The following is a 19,815-nucleotide window of genomic DNA, read 5'->3' as shown; positions in this document are numbered from 1 at the left end:
AAGCATTTTTAAGGAAAGAGTAGCTACAATGTTTCTTTATCAGCAAAAGAACTGTAAACAGTACAGTGAAAGTTTTATTATCTGACAGTGGAGGGAACCCCAATTCCAGTTGGAAAATTTGTACATAGTCATGAGAGTCCAAGATGTGACACAGTATAACACAGAAATACCCTGAATATGGGAATGAAGACAAGTGTAATCAGGGTGACCAACTGACTCATGTTTTAAGGGATTGTCCCTTATTATGACTGTTCCAGACACCTTTTGTCCCACACTTCAAGGACAGCCTGTGGGAGACTGATCATGAGAATCTCTAGGGTGAGTTTTAATATTTCGAGCAGGACTGAAAGTGAGTGAGTCAGCCAGCAGAGAGATGATAATGTTGTGACTCAACAAGATAAGTTGTAAGTTTTAGATAATTTTAACCACCACCCTCTTTGATATTATGTTCTCAAGAGTTCCCTCCCCCCACTCTCTGCACCCCTCTCTCTGAGTCACCAACACACCCTCTCGTTCCTTTTGTGTCCCTTTTTTTATTGCATAAGAGTTGGTCACCCTGAGCATAATGCAAATAACAAAGGGAAAATTTGTTGTTGAATCACCAAGAAAAGATAAAATATAAATAACAGAAGATACATTAGTGGGCTATTAAATGAGGCAATATCTTGGGCAAAGAATTGCCCTGTGAAAATTCTGGCATAGATTTGAAATCCGGATAATGAAGGCTACACTGCATGAACCTCTTTTTTTTTTGCATGACTCTAAGAGATATCATTTTGTTAGGTCTAAGCAAATCCATGATATGGCAGTGGACCTAGATGAACAAGCAAACAGAATAACCACAAAAGCCCAGAAAGCCAGTGAGAAGGCTCAGCGGATTTACAAAGAACTGAACAACTTACCAACAATCGATATAACTGCCCTTGAGGTAAGTAATATTTGCAAGTCTGTTTATTGGAAGTGGGAGCTGATCCATCCTGGTGATTAGTTCATGGATCTAGGTCAACAGGTGGAATCTTCCATCTCCAAGTATCCTGACACCAAACAACTTGGGAGCAGTGCTGATGTCACTGGACGGCAAACTAAAGATTGCACCCATGATTTCTCTTTTATTATAATCACATATCCATTCATTAACCATGATTGTCAATTTATTCTTAAAACTTTCCCTTGCTTACATGGGGCTAAGATAGCAGACCTTGGGCCTCCTTAATTCCTGAAATGCCTCAGTGCATCAATGCATTGCTCAATCTGGAGTGAATCCATAAAGGTGAGTTGTGGCGAGCTCAGATATACTCCCTGGTTTGTGCTGAGTTAGCTTATCTCAGCTGGGGTAGATGTGAGATGCAACAATTAGGTTCAGTATCTCTAGGCTAGGGTAAGTTTAAAAAAAATCAGCTTCTTACTGCTGCTGACTGTATAATGAATCCAGTTAGATGATGGCTATCAGGCAAGGATAACATCAGACCCAGCTGAGCCATCTTAATGGTTGAATAACCTACTATCTAGTTTCAGACAGGGTAAGACAGTCAGCTCATTAACAGAAAGCTGTAGGTATCTGCAGAAGTTAATTCCTTCATGAAAGGTGCTAGGTTTTTAAACAAAAAATTTAAAAATTAACTTATTGAATTGATATATTTGGGGTTGTGAATCTAGTTAAACTTTGACTTTCCTCTTTCCCAATATAAGAGTCACTGAGTGGATGAGCACTGAACAATTTATCAGAATGGCAGGGTAGTTTGAAAGTTTATATTTCATATTAAGTGAGAGTGACTGCACGGGACATCAAGGCAACATTTGACTGATGTGGTATCAAGGAGTCCTAGCAAAACTGGGGTCAATGGGAATCAAGGATAAGCTCTCCACTGGTTGGAGTCATACGCAGCACAAAGGAAGATGGTTGTGGTTGTTGGAGGTCAGTCATCTCGGTTCCAGGACGTCACCGCAGGAGTTCCTCAGGGTAGTGTCCTAAGCCCAATCATCTTCAGCTGCTTCATCAATGATCTTCCTTCCATCATAATGTCAGAAGTGGGGATATTGCACATGTGTTCAGCAACATTCGTGATTCTTCGGATACTGAAGCAGTCAATGTCCATATGCAGCAAGATCTGGACAATATCCAGGCTTGGGCTGACAATTGGCAGGTAACATTCGCGCCACACAAGTGCCAGGCAGTGACCATCTCCAACAAAAGCGAATCTGACCAATGCCCCTTGACATTCAATGGCATTACCATTGCTGAATCCCCACTATCAACATCCTGGGGGTTACCATTGATCAGAAACTGAACTGAACTAGGCATATACATACTGTGGCTACAAGAGTAGGTTAGAGGCTAGGTATTCTGTGGTGAGTAACTCACCTCCTGACTCCCAAAGCTTGTCCACCATCTACAAAGCACAAGTCAGAAGTGTGATGGAATACTCTCCACTTGCCTGGATGAGTGCAGCTCTAACAACATTCAAGAAGCCTGACACCATCCAGGACAAAGCAGCCTGCTTGATTGGCACCCCATTCACAAACATTCACTCCCTCCACCACCAATGTATAGTAGCAGCAGTGTGTACCATCTACAAGATGCACGGGAGGAACTCACAAAGCCTCCTTAGACAGCACCTTCCAAACCCATGGCCGCTACTATCTAGAACGACAGGGACAGCAGATAGGTGGGAACACCACCACCTGGAAGTTCCCCTCCAAGCCACTCACCATACTGATTTGGAAACGTATCGCCTGTTCCTCCACTGTCACTGGGTCAAAACCCTGGAACTCCCTAACAGCAATGTGGGTGTACCTACACCAGACAGACTGCAGCAGTTCAAGAAGGCACCTCACCGCCACCTTCTCAAAGGCAGTTAGGAATGGGCAATAAATGCTTGCCTAGCCAGTGACGCCCACATCCCATGAATGAATAAAAAAAACCATTTCATGGGGGTCCTTTTGTCCGCTCCACCTTGTCTTGCCTTGTGGGGAAGCCCAAGAGTAGCTGTGAAATTGGGAATAAATAGAGAACAGATAGTGATAAATTAAATAATAAGCATTATATATAAATATGATGGGAAATTCCAGACGTTTACTGGGGGAAATAAAAAAGCAAAGCTTATCCTTGTTTTTGCCCCTCAGAATGAGGCAGTTCAACTGCAGCTCCAAGAAAATGCCATAGGACTTGAACTAAATGAAAAACTCGAATTACACGAAATATTCAAGAATAATGTGAACAGTTTCAGGAGGAACATCAGAAAAATTTTGGACAAAGGAGAAGTAGATCAAAGGGTAAGCCCTTCACCACAACTGTGATAAGAGGTTGCTGGGGAGCATTCATGTGTCATTTTGTTGCTCAGTGTGATATGAGAACTGTGTCACTGTAAAAAAAAAAGATTGTGCTTTTTTGCATGTGATGCTATTGTAACAAAACCTATGCCTTGCTTATAGCTGGCTTCTTCCACTAGGAATAAAGGCACTATACCTGTTAGTAGTTTGTTTATAAACAGCAACCTTCATAATCACAAAGTAAAATTGTTGTAATAACTCAGCTCCTGACCTCATTACAGCTTTGGTTCAAACATGGACAAAAGAGCTGAACTCCCGAAGTGAGGTGAGAGTGACTGTCTTTGACACCAAGGCCGCATTTGACTCAGTCAAATCAAGGAGCCCTAGCAAAACTGGAGTCAAGGGGAATCAGAGGGAAAACACTCCAATGGTTGGAGTCATACCTAGCACAAAGGAAGATGGTTGTGGTTGTTGGAGGTCAATCATCTCAGCCCCAGAATATCACCATAGGAGCTCCTCAGGGTAGTGTCCTAGGCCCAACCATCTTCAGCTGCTTCATCAATGACCTTCCTTCCATCATAAGGTCAGAAGTGGGGATGTTCGCTGATGATTGCACAATGTTCAGCACCATTCACGACTCCTCAGATACTGAAGCAGTCCATGTCCAAATGCAGTAAAACCTGGACAATATCCAGGCTTAGGCTGACACGTGGCAAGTAACATTCGCGCCACACAAGTGCCAGGCAATGACCATCTCCAACAAGAGAGAACCTAACCATCGCCCCTTGATGTTCAAAGGCATTACCATCACTCAATCCCCCACAACATCCTGGGGGTTACCATTGACCAGAAACTGAACTGGCCCAGCCGTATATAAATACTGTAGCTACAAGAGCAGGTCAGAGGCTGGGAATCCTGTCACAAGTAACTCACCTCCTGAATCCCCAAAGCCTGTCCATCATCTACAGGGCACAAGTCAGGAGTGTGATGGAATATTCCCCATTTGCCTGGATGAGTGCAGCTCCCACGGCACTCAAGAAGCTTGACACCATCCAGGACAAAGCAGCCCGCTTGATTGGCACCCCTTCCACAAACATTCACTCCCTCCACCACTGACGCACAGAGGCAGCAGTGTGTATCATCTACAAGATGCTCTGCAGAAGTATACCAAAGGTCATAAACAGCACCTTCCAAACCCATGATCACTACCATCTAGAAGTCAAGGGCAGCAGATAGATGGGAACACCACCACCTGGAAATTCCCCTCCAAGTCACTCACCATCCTGATTTGGCAATATATTGCCATTCCTTCTCTGTTGCTGGGTCAAAATCCTGGAACTCCCTCCCTAACAGCACTGTGGGTGTACCTACACCACATGGATTACAGCAGTAATGCTTAATTCTGACGAAGGGTCATACGGACTCGAAATGTCAACTGTATCCCTCTCCACAGATGCTGTCAGACCTGCTGAGTTTTTCCAGGTATTTTTATTTTTGTTCATGAAATAGGCCCTCAGGCGTGCAGAGAAGTTGCAGTTATGGTTTGCTTTTAATTCTCTGGATTTATTGTAGTATTTTGACAAGCTTCATCTCTTTGCAGACTGCTGACATGTTACAGGCCAGAGCAAACGCTGCTAAGTACCTGGCTGAAGAGGCTGTTAAAAAGGGGTCATACACATTGGAGCAAGTTGATCGTATCTTAATTAATCTAAGAGGTATGTAACTAGCATTTGTACTTTCAAGATAAAATACCAAACGTTGCAATTGGATACAAACTGTTTCACCCACATGAGGAGATCCGAGTTGCCTATTTCATTAGCTATTCACAAACATTCACTCCCTCCACCACCAACACACAGTAGCAGCGGTGTGTACCGTCTACAAGATGCACCGCAGGAATTCACCAAGCCTCATTAGACAGCACCTTCCAAACCCACACCACTACTATCTAGAAGGATAAGGGCAGCAAATAGATGGGAACACCATCACCTGGAAGTTCCCCTCCAAGTCACTCACCATCCTGACTTGGAAATATATCGCTGTTCCTTCACTGTCACTGGGTCAAAATCCTGGAACTCCCTCTCTAACAGCATTGTACCTACACCACATGGACTGCAGCGGTTCAAGAGGCAGCTCACCACCACCTTCTCAAGGGCAGTTAGGGATGGGCAACAAATGCTGGCCTAGCCAGCGAAGCCCACATCCCGTAAATGAATAAAAATAATGTATTTGTGAGATTTTTCCTTGTATTCCTCTTGTAAAATTATCTTCTAGTTGTCTCAAAATATCAGTAACAAATTTGCATTATATTGGCCCCCACACAAAATGAAACTTTGACCATATGCACAACATGCATGTTCACAGCAATGTAAACAATATGGTTATTATCAATTGCATCATAGCAATGCCAAATCCAAAGAGAAAATAGCAACATAAAGTGTCTTAAACTATTATTGTATCCTTTGCCTCATGGAGAACGGATGTAGAATTACAAAAGAAACAAAGAAAGAATTCAAGAGGCTGCCCCCGTGCACGCCTACCCACCACCCACCCAGCCCACCCCCCATCCCATATTTGCCCCTACTTTACAGTTACAAATATCATGATAGGAGCCCTGTCACTATCTCTTGATTTAGCAGTTTTGGAAATTTTAGATTCAAGACTGAGAATAATGACGATAGAAATGCTTCAACCTCCTCAGAGTTTGCAACATAGTTTGGAAATATTAAACTGGGGACCCGAGCACTAATAGGCACTGCAACTGGCCTTAGACTATGTAGGTCTCTAGGTAAGTGGAAGTGGACCATACTCTCCTAATGAAGGGAGAAGAGGAAAGTGTTGTAACCTGATATTTCTTGTTACATTGATCTACCTTTAAGTGACAGACGCAGTTGGTTCTATTAAGAGACAAAAGAATTTCTTGGCCCTTAGATTCTTTTCTCATCCTATGCTTTCAGAAGATTCACATGATGGGCAGACTGAGCAATGGAAATGTGTAGTAAGAATTGTTTTTCTGAGCTTTGGGCTGAGGACATACTGCTAATGGATCTTTACCATCCATGTGACATGGGATTGCTTGTTGCTGACACAGAGTGCCTGGCTTGGAAAGTGTTTCATTCTCCAGCTGATATCTTTCATCTTGCTAAGTACAAAAACAAATTACCAAAAAGTAATTTAACAAAAGAAGCCAAAATGAGCGGAAGAAATTGAATATTTAATCCCAACAGATATCATTGTTCGTGACTCTGTTTTTTCATTTGACTAAAATACTGAATTAGGTCTAAAGAATGTTCCCATCAAATGTGATGACGTGAACTATTCTAATGACATTATATGCTGTTTGTTTTGATATTGCAGATTTTAACACAAGAGTGATCAGCAATAAAACGGCTGCTGAAAATGCTTTGCAAAAAATACCTGATATCGTCAGGACCATTGATGGTGCCAACACAAAGACTAACCAGGCTGAGGATCAATTGGGAAATGCAGGAACGACTGCCAATGATGCCAAGGGGAAAGCCAGCGAAGCAGATGCTATTGCCAAAGATGTTCTGAAGGTACTGTCCTTTGCAATTAATTTTCAACTCCATTAAATAGTATGAAATCAAATGTTGGCAACTTGAGCAATTAATTTGCTTTGCAACTCTTTAGTCCACTGTTGGATGGCTCTTTATTGATCCTTTTAGCTGTTGTAACCTTGCATGGAAAAATCCAAACATATAAAGGGAGCAATGAATATTCCACTGATGATAGAAATCATCCAGTAACTTCAGCAGCTGCTGTCATTTTTCTGGTTCAAAGCATCTCCGCTGTGAAGGAAATAAATACAAACTCCAGGGTCAATGCCTTCTATGGGGAAAATAATCTACATTTGTTTGTGTAACAGTATCTGTGCTTACTTGTTGCCATTTAAAATTCTGGTTCACATGATTTTTTTTAAGACTATTTTCTTTGAACAAGGAACTGAGACTTCATCATGAGGAGAGGTTGGAAAAGTTAGGACTGTTCTCCTTGGAGCAGAGAAGATTAAGAGGTAGCCCAATTGAGGCTTTCAAGATGATGAGAGGTTTTGATAGAGTAGATAGAAGTCAACTATTCTCTATGGGGAGTGGGTCAATAACCTTATTTCAGGAATTCAAAATCATTGGCAAGCTGATTCCATAAATAATTTTAGAGGGGAGTGGGGCAGTTACTTGAGGAAGCAGAACTTACTGGGTTACAGACAAAAAGCAGGAACGTACGACTAAGCACGACTGCACTTTCAAGGAGCCAGCACAGACATGATGGGCTTAATGGCATCCTTCTGTGCTGTAAGTTTCTTTTCCTGTTGAGTTCTTGTATTTTCTCACTTCCTACATTGGTGTCCGTGTGTCATGCACCACTTCTCTCCAAGAATACTGTTGTTTCTTTGCAAAACATTTGTGAGTGCAGTGAAACTGGCCCAAAGTGACTGACCTTCTGTTTTTGCTCCTTTTGTTGAACCTTTCACACCTCATGCAACCTTTGACTGATAGAAGACAAGTTCACCCAGATGGAAAATAATGCTTGTGTGGATAAAGGATGGGACAGTTGTAGTGTCATACACGGTTGATTTGACTGCCAATACTCATCATCTAGGCTTGTACAATTATATCCCAGCACAATTCATCTCCTTTAGTGGAGGGAATTTTTTTTTGGAAAAGAAAATAAAGAAAGTTCTTTGAAATATCTCCTTTGCACCCTAAAGTAATCTGGCAAAATGCCAGGATATCAAACCAACCAACAATCTGCATTATTCAACCCTGACTAGTTGCAATTCATTGATGACATTTCCAAGGTTAAAGCAGTACAAGAACCATCATGTTCTATAAAATATTTGACCATTCCTGCACACACTTATCGTAAAAATCTTCAATTTAATTCCTTACTATATATTTATTCAGCTGTATTTTAGAAAAATGAGTAAACACAGTGTGGCTGCACATGCTAAACAAATGTGATTGGGGATAATGCATTCAGTTTCATTCCTCTTGTGCTGATATAATTTATCAACAATAAAATCTTCTTGAATGTTTCATCATGCTTTATATTGTCACTTTTTGCAGCCTGAATAATGTCCTGTCCAACAGAATCTCTAACGTTAACAATAACCTTCAACATGACCTTTTGTTATTTTATTCAATCCTATTAACAGAGGGCTGTCAAATCTTTAGATGATGCAAATGATGTATTAACTGATACGAGGCTGCTGGATGAAGAGGTGGAAGATATGGTTGAGCAGCTTAAAGATGTGCAGACTAATGTAGCAAGTAAACAGAGATCTGTGGATGGAGATGCAGTGGTGGCAGAGATGGTGAGATCTTATGGTTTATTTACTCTAATTTACTGTTAAGGTTTTGTTTTTGTGCCTATTACCCCTCTAAAAATCCACTTGCTGTGATGTGACTAGTTACTGGGTTATGAGCCTTGGAAGGGCTGTCACTAGTTTCTGTCCAAGAGAAACAAATATGTAGATCTGGGAAAAGGGTAATGCAATATTCCATAAGTCTTTGTGTTCTAGTATTGAACAATTAGAAGGGGGTTATTGGGTAGCAAAAGCAACGGATTTGCTGTGCACAAAATATGAATATATCTTCTGAAGTGCAGTATTTTTGTAAATTTATGAAAACAAGGAATGTATATTACTGCCTCCAGCCTCCTAAAGGGACCAAATGTTATAGAAAAACATTATGAGATTCTGGAATAACATCGTATTAGAACAAAGCATATCAAAATCGAAAATAGTAAGTAAGAAATACTGTACAAGCTAGGAAATAGTTCTGTTGTTAACTTTGGCTGAAAGTCCTGTGTGGCGGTACATGTTAATGTGCTTGTTAGAGGTTCTCTAATACTTTCGAGTTCATCCTCTGGAGCTGAAGTCTGTTTTCTCATACTCATGCAGAACCCCATGCTGAGCTAATGCTTTTATTGGTCTGGGCACACAGCCAAGCATGGCTAATGAGATCCACCCACCCTTGCCCCAACTGAGGCCTGGCCACCAAAGGGCCGCTTCCCATCTGGCCACAATTTTTAGGTCAGTAGGAGGAGGTCAGAGATGGGGGAGGAAGCACGGCAGGTTAGCCTGCTCAGACCTTGGGCAAGATGTGTGAGCCTCCCTCATGGCTCTCCTTTCCCGATTGTGGGCTCCTACCCCCCCACCCCCAACCCCCACAAAGGTCTCTGCACCCTCCTTGTGTCCCACCCCCCCCCCCCGCCCCCTATCCTTTGCAACCTGGATCCACACCCCTCACCCCACTTAGCCCCGAGGCTTCCAGTCCTGCCCCCACACAGAGTGTTCAGGACTTACTTCCGTCCTGGGCTCCTGGTACTTTGTTTCATGGCATTTGATGTAGTCTCAGTAGTGGCCACTCTCCCAGATAGGAGCATAAGGCCCATTTTCAGCCAACCAACATTCCACAGAGCTTTAGATGGGTGTAGATGGGCAGCTGGTGGAATTTAAATTCAATTAATACAAATGAAATCTGATATTAAAATATAGCCTCAGTAATAGTGACCATGAAACTATCATTGTCATAAAAACCCATCTGGCTCACTAATGTCCTTTAGGGAAGGAAATCTGCTGTCCTTATCTGGTCTGGCCTACATGTGACTCCATACCCACAGTAATGTGGTTGACTCTTAACTGCCCTCTGAAGTGAAGGCAGTGAGGGATGGACAACAAATTCTGGCCTTGCCAGCGATGTTCATGTCACATGAAAGAATAGCTCTACCAAATTCCTTTTGAAATCATTGATTGTCTTCACTTCCACCACCTTCGTAGGCAGCAAGTTCCTGGTCATTATCACTTGCTGCATAAAAAAGTTCAGGAATATTGGAAGATTATAACAATCCCTTCTGCTATATCCACCTCTTCTACCCTTAGCAACCTGGGACCAAGCCATTCAGAGCTGGTGACTTATCTGGCATAGCCAGCCTTTCCAATACCTCCTGGCCTATCAATTTTCACCACATCCATTACATCTGCCATCTCTGCTTCTACCGATATTTTGTCAGCATCTTCTTCTTTAGCAAACGCCGATACAAAACATTCATTAAACATTCTAGCCGTGCCCTGTATCACTAAACATATCTCACAATCCTTGTCTCTAGTAGGCACCACGCTGCCTCTTTGGTTCTGTCGCCTTTCCCTTTTGTTGGACTGAAGGTGATGTTTTATACTAGAGGATCATTCAGTAGTGGATGGCATTCCCTGTTACCTCAATGTTCATGTATGACCCTGAGCAGTAAATATTGACAGGATTTTTAACATTAGATGGCTAATCCAATTTTTGTCCTTGCCTGAAGGCTTCTTCTGGATACTCTTTAGTCAGGATAACTGGTATTGGTTAAGAGCAGGAGCTAAAGTTTATTTTTCTTTCCTTAAGCCCCATGGTGCTAAGGCTTCATGCCCCATGAGGCATCATCCTCATCACATCCAGGGCAAAATTGAGAAATTTAGATCAAGTTTGGAGCTGTTTTACTCTGCAAGCTGTTATCACATGACACAGTGCACTTACCCATGAATTTATTGTTCCAGGTTGCAGACACTGTAAATGATGCAGACATGAATATAGCAAGTGCAAAGGATTCCATAAGGAAAACAATGGATTTGATAAACAAGCTACTGCTTTCTATGGGTGAGTGTAACAAAGTTAAGAATTGAGCTAGACTAATGTAAATATAATCCACCCTGTGCATCAGGTGTTTGGAAACAAAAAAGTTAATCATAAACTTTGTCAAAAAGGCATCACTACTTTAAATCCTAGAAACTTTACCAGTACTGCAGTCCAGTGAGGATACAGTCCAGTGAGGCTGCAGTTCAGTTAAGGTACAGTCCAGTGAGGCTGCAGTTCAGTTAAGGTACAGTCCAGTGAGGCTGCAGTCAGTGAGGGTACAGTCCAGTGAGGCTGCAGTCAGTGAGGGTACAGTCCAGTGAGGCTGCAGTCCAGTGAGGGTACAGTCCAGTGAGCGTACAGTCGAGGACTCCAAGGCCCAGATTTTCGTCTTTGAGATGGGTAGCTGGAGTCGGAAAATTTCCCGACTCAGCAGACCCGCCTTGATAGAAAGTGCCTCATCAGACCTAATTTTCACTCTGGGGGAGTGGGTGTGGGATGGAGTCAGGCCCGCTGCCCCTGGAAGAAGATTGCTGAGGTGGGCTGTGTACAAGGCCTGTCTTAGTTCTCTGGTTCTTTGTCCTGCTTGTTTGCTTATGTTTTAGGCCCTATGACCCTCAACCCCTCTCATCCCACCCACTGCTCATACCACCTCTATGCCAACTCATGCCCCCCACCCAGCCCTAATTGCCTATCATACCCTCCATGCCATTTCATGACCCCCATCCACAGCCAATGACTCCCATGTCCTTCATACCAACTCATGGCACTTCCATGCCCATTCACCCAGTATACACTCTGTACAGAACCAATGAACCCTATGTAGGCACTGCTTGGAAAAAAAAAGAGAATTAAATGCCCGTGGCCAGGACTATTGGAAGGAATCAACTTCCAGAGACTTCAACCCCATCTCCCCATTAATATGTGGTGAGGTCTCTGCTCCGTCATGGCTGCCAACACCTCAGGGAAACAGAGAGAGGGAAAAGAAAACGGAGATAAGCGAGAAATTGCTCACGTGATGGATGATGTGGTGTTCAAAGGCTTTAGCACAGGTAAGTGAATACGTGAACAAGGAAGTCACAAAAGGCGGGACTTTACTGTAGTAACAATGGCATACGTGGAACTGCTTAAAAAAACTCATTCATAATTTTCTTTAAAAACTGCTGTTACTACAACACTACTAAAGGGCCAATCAACCAGACCTTTAAAGTATGAAAAACAGAAGCTATAAGCTTCATTATGCTTGGCTGAGAGTCCAGACTCCCATTAAAGGTTTTATGTTACTGATACAGTTGGGGAGAAGGGAAAACTTTCCCTGATTGACAGCTTAATGATGTTACAATAAGCTTTTTTCAGTGACCTTTTTTTTCAAAGGCTCGATGTTTAGTTACACAAGATAAAGAGGTGTCAAGTAATTATAGCTTTGGCTATTGATACTTTAAAGGCCTGGTGGATTGACACTTTTATATGGTTGTAATAGCAGCACATTTTTTTTAAAGAGAATTATGAATGGGTGGTTTTTAAGCAGTTCACCATATGCCATTGTTACTATAAGTTTCATTGGATCTGTACAGAGTGTAAAGTGGGTGAATAGACATGAAAGTGCCATCAGTTGACATGGAGGGTATGCGGAGATATTGGTCGTAGGTGGGGTTGGGGGGGGCATGGCTTGGCATGGAGGGGCATGAGTAAGACCTTTTGACCTTACCTTTTAAAATGTTCTCGAATCCAGACTATTGTTCAAGTCTTCTCTGAGGGGCCGTGGACCACAAGTCATGGAGAAGTTGGCCAGACTCCACAAAAATTGCAGGGGACTAGGAAATGCCTACTCCACAATGGAGCCGGCCATGTCCGGAATGCAGGGTGCAGCCTCGCTACCTTATCCTGTGCCACTGAAAATTGGGGGTTCTGGGAATGGGGTGGGAACCCCAGAATCTGGTGCCGTCTGCCATTTTTAAGTCTCCCCCTGCCCCCATTCCAACATGGTCAGAGGCATGATAATCCGGGCCCAAGTCTCTACCATGGACTTACTTTTGTTTTAAGAAAGCTTGTTTTAAGTGACTTGGCAGGAGGAAGGGGATATCCCACTAATATATCACTAATGTAGAAAGTGAGCTAAGCTGAAATGGAAAATTGCACATATACAGCGTGATCTACGAACTAACAGAATAGAGCATGATTCACAAGCTTACAGTATACAGCTCGTGCCTCTGTAACTAATAGTATATGATTCACTAACTGATATAGACACATTGTGTACTATAGCTCTAACACACTGCACAAAGATGAAGTCCTGCCCTGTTAGACTTTTGAACCTGAGTTTTTGTTTAGTCTAAGGGCAGGATTCTTTATGTGTTTATCCCTGGGTGCCTGCTGGGTGCATACCAATGGGCAGTATGTTCCCAGGTCTTTGGCAATGCTATTCCATGCCAAATACCAGCACACACACAATAATAGTCTAATGTTGAGCCTCCCATTGATTTTGTCTGCATCTGTGTGAGAAAGAGTTTTCCAGCTTCAGCTTCAGCTGTGATTGGGATTGGGAATTCAAGGGTATTTGAGGTATGCACCAGTTTATTGATGAATGTTTAACACTAGTTTTGCTAACCTATTGTAAAAGATCTTATACAGTGTATTTGAAGTGGGACATCCTCAAAGTGTCAGAATGTAACATCTGATTCCCAGAGATTCCCAAGACTAGCCTGTGAAATCTCAATCTCACAATCTCCACTATTATTACTGAAATATTTGTAGCTTTACTGGTAGCTATGCCTATCTCATATCCATCCTATCTCATGTCGCTCTATCCCATATCTCACATATTGTTTTGGTCATGAAAACACTGTTTAAATCAAATTACCTTCTCTCTTTTGCAGGTAACTCAGCCGAGATTGACATGACTAAGTTACAACGTATAGAAGATTCCCTTCAGATCACCAAAGATCAATTGATCAATGAACTTATGTTGAATCAACGACATTTGGAGGAAGCCACCAGACAGCAAAAAGAAGCAATAGCAGCTTTTGATCGAGACATTGAGGATATCCGTGGAGATATTGAAAACCTAGAAAACATTAGAGACACTTTACCTCAAGGATGCTACAACACTGCAGCCGTTGAATTGCCCTAATTCCTTAGCATTCTCCCATAGAAGCTGTACCGCTAATATTAGTTATAAAAAATTTCTATTTTTAAGGAAAAAACTCTGCAAACTTACATTTTATGCAACATTTTGCCAGCATCAGACAGACAGATAAAATATGAACACAGCAGCAGTCTTTGCAAAAATAATTACTTTTAAACCCAAATTTGACTAAATCAGACGTTAATACCAGCAGGCCATTTCTGTTATTTATTCTTTGTTGCACAGGTTGCATTATCTACTATGGTGCTAACTTCACAGTATCCCCACTCATACCTAACTGGCTTGCAACAAGAAGCAGAATACTTTATTTATTTTCAAAAATGAAGTCAGTTATTAAAATACTGGACCAGATAATCATGAACTATTTTTCAAATCTATAAAATGCTGCAACATTGCAAGTTATAGTTTACCATTACTGGGCCTGTATGAAGTTCTATTTAAAAAAAGGCAACACACAGCAGTATTGATTGTTTCATTGCCATACCTTGGCATTGATTCTGACACCATCATTAATATTTGAAATCTGTTTCTTTCTTCAGTGGCATAAAGTCAATATATGCCCCATATAATATAATTTTAGTGTCCTTTGCAGCATTTGTGTAGAATTGGCAGTTATTGTGTGCTGCCTGTGTGAATTGGAAGGGTAATCAGTACTAAACAGTAATTTAACAAGGGCAAAAAAACTAGAAAACTGCTGTCTATGTTGTTCATGGATTGAGCTGAGGCATTGACTAGTTCAGGTGGAAGGGAGGGGAAGAGAAATCAGTCAAGGTCAGTCAATCTTGATCGTTACTTATATACAGATATCAGATAAGGAGACCTCCTATGGGTGGATTGCACTAATGACGTTCACTGTCTAAACTGACACATGAAGAATAGCCACTTAAGTGAATTACTGGAAATCTGCTGGTTCCTAGGGAACTGTTGCCAAATGAAATTCAGTGCCACCTGGAGAGAACAAAGCAACATTGGAGTGGATAGAGAAATTATAAGAAAGGAAAACTAGGCAAAAATCTGCTGTATTCAATTTAAGTGCTACTGATTAAACCTAATGTAGATTGACTGCTCCTATTATCAATCCTTGTTCAAAGGGTTTGTTTGGTTTTTAAATTTGTGAAATTGTATAGAAAATAACCACTCTTTAAATTGGTTTAGGTACTTTTTGAACATATAACTCTTAGCTGGTGTATGTCCTCGAGCAGCTTTCTGAGATCTTAAGCCTTCAGTGCCACATGTGGATTTGGTGGTGTGTTGATCTCTATATTTCACCCACTGCTCTGGTTTCTCCATATTCATTTTCTCCTTCTTTCAAAGGCAAAGGACACACATTTCACTCTGGCCTTCTGCACTTTGTACAGGATTGTACGCAGCTACAATATGAACTCCTAGCTGAGATCAAGTAATAGAGATCAAACCAAATTATATTATGGAAGAAGGAGTTAATGCTTTACTTCGACAGTGGTTGTGGAACAGAAATCATAGGGAAGGAAATCCAGCCCTACAATAACTAAAGGCTGGTATGTTATCTAAGTATTCAGACAGATCAGAAAATGACAATGACCTGTAAAACATGTTTCAAATTGACATACTTGTATGAGTTCAGTTCTGTTTGGGGATTTAGTTTCTACTTATCAGATCTTTAATATGTGCAGATTCACCCAGAAATACTGTATTTTGCTTATTTTCACCAGTTATCATACATTCATGAAAAATCAGTGCATATTTTTTGCTAGAGATTTTGAGGCTCAATGCTGGATAAAAATAGATGGAGAATTGTTCTGTCAAAGTTTGGTCACTGAATTTAATTAGGAACATAGGAATTGCTTGATGTAAAAAGATACCTAGTTTGCCTTCTGGTGTCATGATATAACAATAATTGAGTTGATGATTAATTATAGCAATCAATCTTTCATCCATCTACAACAAATCTTGAACTAACATGAGGAAAACCCAAATGGTGGAATACTTTGGATTTTTGGTTGAAACCAAAAATCCAAAGCCACCTTTCCTCCACAAGCGCAGATAGAAAAAAATCTCTCAATAAATTTAAAGAGGAGTTTTGCTTTTTATGTGGACCAAATTCTAAAAGATCCAGCATGTGCTTATGCTGCCATCAAACCACTGATGTTATGTTTTGTCCAGATTTCCAGGGCTTTGATACAGTCTTTGGTCTTGACGATATCCCTCCTGCTATTCTTAAGACAGGATGGAACTACTGAAAATATGACGATTAAGTGTTCAGTAGCAAGGAAATAACAGGAGGTTTGGTTGGAGGGGTGGGTAATGAATTGTATGGTAGCAACATTGTAGATGTTTTCACAATGTGTTTATGATGTTGCCATCCACAGTGACAAGAGCTTTTCCTTCCTTGCCAATACTGAATCATTTGGCATCCACCTGTAGATCCTTCCTTCAGTGCCTTAGTTTGGAAAGGAAGCACAATTACTATTATATGTGATTGAAGAAATTGCAGAGCTACAGAAAAGAGCAGAGGAATGGGGCTAACTGGATAGTTCTTTATAAGAGCCAGCACAGGCATGCTGGGTCAAATGACCTCCTTCGGTGCTGCATCATTTTGTTTTTAAGAGCTGGATTTTTATTCAGAGCTGGGAAGGGAGTGGGGGAACTAGATTGGGGCTGGGAAACCTGGATGAGCAAGTTTCCCTCAGGCCCTGCTGAATTTATTTTCTCTGATCCCAACCGATTGAGAGGCTGGCTAGCTGACAGGCAGATAGACCTTCGGCAGCAGGATTGTAGAGGAGGGAGTGAGGGATCAGAGGCCAGGATACAGGTGTGGTTGGGGGATCAGAGGCCTGCAAGATTGGAGGCTTGGGGTTGGATTGGAAGATTGGAGGTCTGTGGGATCAGAGATTGGGGTGGGGTGATTTGGACAACTGAAGGCCTAGGGGTGAGACCGGAGGCCTCATCAGGATGATCAGAAGGGTTGTGCAGAGTGTCCAATTGTAGGGGGTTGGCAATGCATGCACACTGAATCCAGCAGGTAAGTAGAAAGCCACCTCTCCCCTGGGTCCAACAACCCTCACCTTCCTTTAGCTGTTGGGTTTCCAGAGGCCAGGAAAACCTGGCCAACCAGAGTTAAATTTTAAATTGTGGACCAATCTAAGGCTACCCACCTCATTATAAAATTTGCTGCACCTGCACTCCACTCACATCTTCCATCACCCCACCTCCATTAGAGCCAGAGGTGGGCTAGTTGGAGGAGGTTTGGAGTCACGATTCAGATTTTTAACACTTTAACCTCCCACCCGACCCAAAACACCAGTTCCTTGGGTTTAAAATCCCCCCTTCCATAAATTATTCAAAAGACTGAAATCACCGCAAGATGCAATGTGTATTTGTGGCCATTTCCTTGACCTCAGCCTGTGTCCAAGGGGATTGTGCTAGATGAAATTCGTACATTTTTTTATTCAGCAACTGACTTCATGAATTCAGCATCTTGATTGTTAAGCCTAATCTTTTTTATTCAATATGATTTGCTAATTTAAGAATATACAAAACGGTCGTTTTTAGAAATGCTCTTGGATACATTATAGCCTTTCACAGCATTAAGCTCACACCTTATATTAACATTCATATTCTATTCACATCACACAACCTCAATCATCAGGCCAACCTTAAAATATTGCTAGGAAGCATTTCTCTTGGCTGATTTGGTGTGCTTGAGGTTATGAAACTTATTAATAGACTCTTGAAAACAGAATGAACACAGAATATGATCAAATCAAAGTGATTTGACCTCATGGGCTGCACGCCAATGAAATTGTGTAATATCGAACTAAGTAAAACATGCATTATTTTAGTACCTGTTCGCACCCTCAGGATGTCTCAAAGTGCTTTATGACCAAGGGATTATGCTCAAAGTGGGTACACTATTCTGTGCAGAAAGCAAGAATAAGAAACTGTGGCAAGAATCTAGATATTTACACACACATGTTTATTTGTTAGGCACCCATGTCCATATTCTGTATCAAGTTTGGAAAGGCTGGAGTTTATTCTCCTCCGGTACTATTCCTTTTGAACGAACATACGAAATAGCAGAAGTAGGCCATTACGCCCCTCGAGTCTGCTTCGCCATTCAATAAGGTCATGGCTGATCTGTTTGTGTTTTGATTTCCACATTCCCATCCAACCCCGATAACACTTGATTCCCTTGCCTAACAAGAATCTATCTACCTCTGCCTTAAAAATATTCAATGACCCCGCCTCCACTGCCTTCTGAGGCAGAGTGTTTCAAAATTGCACAGATCTCTGAGAGAAAAAAATTCTCCTCATCTCTGTCCTTAAAACGGCAATCCCTAATTTTAAAACAGTTCCCCCTAGTCCTGGACTCACCTACAAGAGGAAACATCCTTTCCACATCCACCTTGTCAATACTGTTAAGGATCTTGTGACGAGCTGGTTGAACATTTCGGTCACAGGTTATATTTGGGAATAATGTGATCTATTGTAGTAAAATGCTAGACATTTTCATACCTTTTCTAATTTATTTTGAAATACACAATGAGTATGTTATGTGATCATGTTATTACGTGACATTGGATTAATTAAGAGCCTTGTTAATTATAAACTGAGTCTGGAGAACTGGATACTCTTTGTCTGTTCCAATCATGTTAAAGAGGTATAGTCTTTCAGAAAAAATTGTTTAAAGAATTTGTGTTTGTTTGCTAAAACATGGTAGAATCATATGTAACATATCAAAGTGCATACACAAAGGTATGATAGGTATGTTATTGCACCACTTTTGTAATGCCGATCTAATGATAATGGTTATTTCTCAGCAAAGACAGTCCTTCTAATGACTCAGTAGGATTTTTTAAAGTCATTTTGTTAAAATAAACTGGCTGTAGAAGAGTAATGGACAAGGAGCAATATGTCACCTTCAATGTATAATCAAACAGCTATATTTGCACAGCTGAAATCTAACGTGTTTTCTGCATGAAGACTTTATTTCTTGTTTAAATATCTCAGTATTAATATACAAAAACATTTTTACCTTGAAGTATTTAAAGCCATTCATTTGGAAACAACTAATTGTTCTTTCTGCAATTTGATCTGTAAATTTCGTTACAGTATTCAAATAAAGATTATTTATAAAAACCCAGTTCTGGATGTTGATTTCAATTTTAGAATATTTCTAAAAATCTGTACTGATTGTTTAGTGGTAAATGTGAACTGTGATTTGATATTGAGCCATAGAGTTTGGGAAGGTCCTTAGGTTGATCCATTTTTAATGCTGAGTTAGCTGATTTCAACCAGCATGCAGTGTTCCTCTCCGCAGATGCTGCCAGACCTGCTGAGGTTTTCCAGGTATTTTTATTTTTGTTTTGGATTTCCAGCATCAGCAGTTTTTTGCTTTTATGCAGTGTTAACGTTTTAGAATTGCCTGGGAGCCTTCCAAGTGGAAGAGGAATCTCCCACGCATTGCTGCTCACGGCTCGAAAGAAAATTAGAACTTGCCAGCTACTGTAACCCAGTGATGAAGAGGTTCCTCAACTTTCCCACCACAGCAGTGGCTGCATCCTCCAACTCCATGACTCCGTGCCCAGCTGCTGCAGAGAAAAGTAGAGCTCTTGCTTCATATTGGCAGCTCGCCCATGTGGTTTGTGCCTGTGTATTTTCTTCACCTGCTCACGGCTGGCCTCATGGTTCCCGGAACCTTGTTGCTCAACAACAACTGCTGCCGAACTGTGAGCCAAACTATGAGGGACCAAACTTTATAACGAAAATATAATAATGTTTGCAAACTGT

The 19,815-nt window shown here is 41.3% G+C and overlaps 1 protein-coding gene across 1 annotated transcript in view; it reads left to right on the top strand.

Annotated features, from left to right (window-relative positions):
• LOC144692477 (laminin subunit gamma-1-like) overlaps nucleotides 1-19,168 on the top strand; it is an 87,980-nt gene extending 68,812 nt beyond the window's left edge. The window contains exons 17-23 of the mRNA XM_078561384.1: nucleotides 784-928; nucleotides 3,124-3,273; nucleotides 4,871-4,985; nucleotides 6,628-6,827; nucleotides 8,444-8,602; nucleotides 10,826-10,925; nucleotides 13,778-19,168. Coding sequence (XP_078417510.1) covers nucleotides 784-928; nucleotides 3,124-3,273; nucleotides 4,871-4,985; nucleotides 6,628-6,827; nucleotides 8,444-8,602; nucleotides 10,826-10,925; nucleotides 13,778-14,031 — 1,123 coding nt within the window. The 3' untranslated portion in view covers nucleotides 14,032-19,168. The remainder of the gene's footprint in view (nucleotides 1-783; nucleotides 929-3,123; nucleotides 3,274-4,870; nucleotides 4,986-6,627; nucleotides 6,828-8,443; nucleotides 8,603-10,825; nucleotides 10,926-13,777) is intronic.
• The last annotated feature ends 647 nt before the right edge of the window (nucleotides 19,169-19,815 follow it).

The sequence above is a fragment of the Cetorhinus maximus genome, chromosome 17 (genome assembly GCF_964194155.1).
Source record: "Cetorhinus maximus chromosome 17, sCetMax3.hap1.1, whole genome shotgun sequence".
Lineage (NCBI taxonomy): Eukaryota > Metazoa > Chordata > Chondrichthyes > Lamniformes > Cetorhinidae > Cetorhinus > Cetorhinus maximus.
Note: the sequence above shows the minus strand (reverse complement) of the source record. Positions and strands in the feature narration are given on the sequence as shown.